The sequence below is a fragment of the Gallinula chloropus genome (genome assembly GCF_964237585.1).
Source record: "Gallinula chloropus genome assembly, chromosome: 21".
In the NCBI taxonomy this organism is placed as follows: Eukaryota; Metazoa; Chordata; class Aves; order Gruiformes; family Rallidae; genus Gallinula; species Gallinula chloropus.
This window is the reverse complement of record NC_140106.1, coordinates 787,348-792,999: the sequence shown is the minus strand read 5'-3', so window position 1 is coordinate 792,999 and position 5,652 is coordinate 787,348. Positions and strand designations below refer to the sequence as shown.

At 47.9% G+C, this 5,652-nt stretch overlaps 1 protein-coding gene across 1 annotated transcript; it reads left to right on the top strand.

The window, feature by feature from the left end:
• Positions 1-3,853: 3,853 nt before the first annotated feature.
• LOC311199732 (olfactory receptor 14A16-like) lies at positions 3,854-4,777 on the top strand (the record flags this gene model as incomplete). Its single annotated transcript, XM_084273867.1, has 1 exon — positions 3,854-4,777. One exon carries the CDS (start codon positions 3,854-3,856, stop codon positions 4,775-4,777), a length of 924 nt encoding a protein of 307 aa, XP_084129993.1.
• Between the last annotated feature and the right edge of the window lie 875 nt (positions 4,778-5,652).

Sequence of the window (5,652 nt, the reverse complement as noted above, 5' to 3'; positions counted from 1 at the left end):
GTACAGATCTAAGTGGCTGAGCAGGTCACTTACCAATTCCCCTGGGATTATGGGAGCTTCGATCCAACTCACATCTCCAGTTTTCCACACAGGGGTCTGGGTATCAGGACACAACTGGTCTTACTGCTAAAGACTGAGGCAAAAAAGGCACTAAGTTCCTCAGACTTTTCTTCACCCTCTATTACATTGGTCCCCCTGAGTCGAATAAACGTTGGAGATGCTCCCTGTCCCTCCTTTTGTCATTAATATATTTATATAATTATTATTAATTAGCAATAGCATGAAATATTAATATTACTCTTATATTACTTAATATTTAAAGAACTTTACTTATACCAGTAACATTGTTATTAATGTATTTATAGAATTATTAAGAAAAGGAGGGATAGGGAGAACCCAAAAACTTTACTGTAGGTCACAAAAAAATATTTGCAAGGGCTGAAAAAGTTTCCTAGCAAGAAACCCTCCGAGGTAGCCCACTAGCAGCCCAAGTAACCTTGGGGGTCAGGGCTTTCCTAACCACTGGAATGGTCTGAAGAGTCCCTGGTGTCATTTTGTGGCTCTACTAGTGGCCCCCTCTAAAAATTCTAAACATACAGCAATAGCTCCCAAATAAATCTATAAAGGATGAATGATGTTCCTGGGCTGAAACCTCCCCAGGTAGCCCACATGCAGCCCTGGTAGCCTTGGGGCAAAGAGCATTCCTAGCCAAGACAATGTCTTATAATATCAGACATAATTTTCTGTCTCTACCTGTGTCTACAGTCAAAAATGCCAAATGTCCAGCAATAGGTCCCAAACAAAAGGTTTGAGAGCCTGAAAGTTCCCTGGGTAGCCCAAAAGCAGCCCCAGTAACTTTGGGGCTCAGAGCTTTCGTAGCTGAGGGAACGGTCCTAAGGGTCCCTGATGTCATTTTCAGGCTCTACCAGAGTCCAACTTTGAAAATTCTAAATGTCCAGTAATAACTCCCAAACAAATGGTGCGTGGGCTGAGATGTTTCTGGCACGAAACCTCCCCAGGTAGCCCACTAGCAGCCCTATGAACATTGGGGCTCAGGGCTTTCCTAGAAGAGGGAGCAGTCCTAAGATTGCCTGACTTCATTTTCAAACTCTACAAGAGCCCACCTTTGAAACTGAGAAAGGTCCAGTAACAGCTCCCAAACAAATTGGCGTCAGGGATGAAAAAGGTTTGTGGCCTGAAGCCTCCCCAGGTAGTAGAGTAGCAGTACAGCAAACCTTGAGGCTCAGGGCATTCCTAGCCAAGGCAGCGGTCCTTAGAGTGCCTGATGTCATTTTTCCGTCTACCAGCAATCACCTTCGAAAGTGCTAAAGCTCCAGCAACAGGTCTCTAACAAGCGGAGCGAGGGCTGAAGGATTTTCCTGGCATGAACCCTCATCAGTGTTCAGACGTAAAGCACAAGGAATCTTGGTGCTCAGGTCGTTCCTTGCCAAGGGAACTCTCCTCACATTGCCTGATGCCTCCTCAGGCTCTACCAGCATCCACCTTTGAAACTTCTAACCATACAGCAACAGCTCCCAAACAAAAGAGCGAGAGTTTAAAGATATTATTGCCCTGAATGCTCCTCAGAGAGTGGACAAGCAGCCCCAGTAACCTTTAGGATCAGGGCATTGCTAGCCAAGGGAGCGGTCCTAAGATTGCCTGATGTTGTTTTTGGGCTCCACCAGCATCCACAGTTGAAACTCCTAAATGTCCAGCAATAGCACCTAAGGAAAAGGGGTGAGGGCTGAAAGATGTTCCTGGCTTGAAATCTCCCTGGTTAGCCTACTAGCAGCCCCAGAAAGCATGGGGCTCAGGTCTCTCCTTACCAAGACAATGTTCTAACAGTGCCTGACGTAATTTTCAGGCTCTCCCAGCATCCAGCTTTGAAAGAACTGTACGTCGAGAAAGAGTTCCCGAAAATCGGGATGAGGGCAAAACACAATCCTGACCTGAAATCTCTGTAGGTAACCTACTAGCAGCATGAGTAACCTTAAGACTCAGAACATTAGTACCCAAAGAAATGACCCTAATAGTGCCAGACGTCATTGCACAGCTGTACAGTCCTCCACATTCAAAACTGCTAAACTGCACCAAAACAAAAGGTGCGAGGGATGAAACATATTCCTGGCCTGAAACCTCCCCAGGTATCCCACAAAACACCCCAAAACTAAACAGGTACTGAATACAAGTAGACCAATATCCTTGGGGTAGGCATCTGAGCATGTGAGGCTGAGGATCTAGGGGATTTCACAGAACTGCTCAACAGCATCACCCTTGCAGAGGGGTAGGGAGCATGTATTGGCTGTGTGCAGCACAGCATGGAGAAACCCACTGCAGCTCCCGTGTCTGCAAAGGGCAGGAGGAGGAAGTGGGGAATGAAGCTGCCCTTGGACATTCTCTGCCTCTTTGCATGAAGCCCTCTGCAAGGAGAACAAGGCAGTGAGAACTTGGGGCACTCTTCAGTGAGCAAAACGTTCTCATTGGAGACCCAAGGACTGCCTCTCCCTGTTCTATCAGACATTGGAAAGGTCCTTTTTGGGAGGTGCATTTCCTGCTGGCTGAGGCTGCCACTGGCTTTATGGGGCTCTGACGGGAGCTCTCCAGGTGTCAGTTTGTACTTGCAGCAGAAGGTCTGTCTTTTTTGATCTATAGGATCTTTTCTGGACTGTTTTCCACTTCCCCCAACGGCAGAGCAGAGCTTTGTAGATTTGTTTTTCCTGATTTTGTTCTTGGGAAACATTGAGAAATGTCCAACTGCACACCTAACTCCCTTCCTTTCACAGGGGGAAAGAGTCCCTACCCTGTCCCTGCCTGAGAGTCCTGTCTCATGGGGAGACAAGGAAAGCTGATTGTCCTGCCCTGCTCTGGTTTGATCAGGAGAAAGGACTCAGCTGGACAGAAGGATTTCTCCCCAGCTAAGGGATAGAAAGCTAGAGATGAGATCATAGAACAATCCCCATGAGGCCTGAGGCACCAGGAGGGAGCCTAGAAGAACTGGTCTTGTCCTGCTGTGAGCTGGATGAAGGGAGTTCATGGCAACCCAGCAGTGCTGCAAAGAGACAGCTCTGCCCAGGAGCAGCTCCTCTGCCAAGCACACAGGGCTGGGGACACTGCCTGGAGGCACCGAGGGGAGACCTGTGAGGCTGAGAGAGCTGATGGATGCTGAGAGCTCATGGAGGAGAAATCTCCACAGCACTCTCCCTGGTATGTCTGTGGGTGCAGGGCAATGCAGGTTCTGTTCCTGGAGGGATCTCCTAAAGCTGGGACATGGGGCAGTGTGTGGGGTCTGTCAGGAGGACAGGTTCTCTCTAGGACAAGAAAGTGCTGCCCAGAAGGGCTGCCCTTCTGCCCCATCAGAGGGACAGGGCAGGACAGCTGTCTTCTCCTGAGCATGGTGGCATTAGCGCTGCAAAAAGAAGTGATGCATTTAGAGAATTACTTATGGAAGAACAGTGTATGGTCCTTCTCCCAGTGAGGAGAAACTCTTGAGTGCCTGTCTGTCTATCCCTCTCCTTCCAGGCCTTACTGGAGCTTTTCTTCCTGTTTCCCCTCCTGCCCTTGATGCCTTTGTTCCATCTTTATTTGAGCCTCTGGATGCATGTATTTTTGGGGTTGGCACTGAGGTTACCCTCACTTTAGGACCATCATCTGTAGGACTGAGGACTTCCCTCCTCCCTTCAGTGGCACGCTCAAGACAGCACAAAGCAGACCTCCCAAAAGGGACCTACAAAAAGCGTTCTAGAATACAGAGACTCAATGTGTATTGAAAGAGGTTTTCCTCATAGAAGAGGTCCCTAATTCCTCACTGTGCCTTTTCCTCCTCTTCAGAGTTCTACAGAGTTGACGGCAGCACATGTCCAACAGCAGCTCCATCAGCCAGTTCCTCCTCCTGCCCTTTGCAGACACACGGGACCTGCAGCTCCTGCACTTCTGGCTCTTCCTGGGCATCTACCTGGCTGCTCTCCTGGGCAACAGCATGATCATCATCACCATAGCCTGTGACCACCACCTCCACACCCCCATGTACTTCTTCCTCCTCAACCTCTCTCTTATTGACCTTGCCTACATTTCCACTACGATTCCCAAATCCATGGCCAATTCCTTGTGGGACACCAGGGCCATTTCCTACACAGGATGTGTGGCTCAACTCTTTTTCTTTGTATTTTTGATCGTCACAGAGTACTATCTCCTCACTGTCATGGCCTATGACCGCTACGTTGCCATCTGCCACCCCCTGCACTATGGGACCCTCCTGGGCAGCAGAGCTTGTGTCCACATGGCAGCAGCTGCCTGGGCCAGTGCGTTTCTCCTTGCTGTCCTACACACTGCCAATACATTTTCACTGCCCCTCTGCCATGGCAATGCCCTTGACCAGTTCTTCTGTGAAATCCCCCAGATCCTCAAGCTCTCCTGCTCAGATGCCTACCTCAGGGAAACTGGAGTCCTTGTGTTCAACATCTGTTTATCTTTTGGGTGTTTTGTGTTCATTGTGGTGTCCTATGTGCAGATCATCAGGGCCGTGCTGAGGATCCCCTCGCAGCAGGGACGGCACAAAGCCTTTTCCACCTGCCTCCCTCACCTGGCTGTGGTCTCCCTGTTTCTCAGCACTGCCATGTTTGCCTACCTGAAGCCTCCCTACATCTCTTCCCAATTTCTGGACCTAGTGGTGGCATTTCTTTACTCGGTGTTTCCACCAGCAGTGAACCCCCTTATCTACAGCATGAGGAACCAGGAGCTCAAGGATGCCATGTGGAAACTGATGACTGGATGTTTCTAAGCAACAATAAACTGCTCATCTTCCGTGTATTCCTGGAAATGAAACTTTGTTAGAACCAGTCTTTATTTAGTAGGTTGTATTTTTTTTTCTTCTAGCATATCTAGTAACATACTCCATGTTCATCCAATTCCTACTGCAGTATCTCCTAGTCCTGTGTGACCCAGACACTGTAATGACGAGCTGTGCTGTGTTTGCATCATGTCTGCCTGCAAAGGGCTACTATTTTTTTTACCATTACATTTATAATAAATTTATAAGCACATTTTAAATAGCTGAATTATTCAACTACTTGTCTGAAATGGCAATGCTTTCCCACCATGATAGAGTGGGAATTACCTAAAAGTGTACACATGGCAGCAGAAGAAATATTCACCTTCCCTCTTTCATATCCCTCGTCATTCAGTTGTTTCCAACTCTCCTGATTATATAGCCATGCCTAAGGACATAATTTCTTAAGACTGGATGGATGTAGATTTCCTGCTCCTAGTGTTTCTACATCTGCTTGCTCTTTGGTCATTCAGCTGCTCCTTAGCTTTTGTTTTCTGCTTTAAGTTTCAGAGAGTTGGAAAATGTCCCATCTTTCAGAAGTGTAATGAACTCTTCTGTCAGAAGGTCAGTGTGTTGATAAGTGACCTTTCTAAGTATCTGATTAAAACAGATCAGAAGAGAATTTCCTCTGAAAGCTGACCCCCTTCACACGCTGCTTGGCCGTAGCAGGCAGCTGAGGAGAGAGATTTCATGGGTATTAAACTGTGTCATGTTGAACTGCTGTTTGTTGTCAGAGAAATCTGTCTGTGCCTGTGAGCACAGATGATGGGAGGAAAAGTGTTGGGAGTCCCAGGAGGCCAGGGAGGGAACTGCTGGGCTTGGGGAAG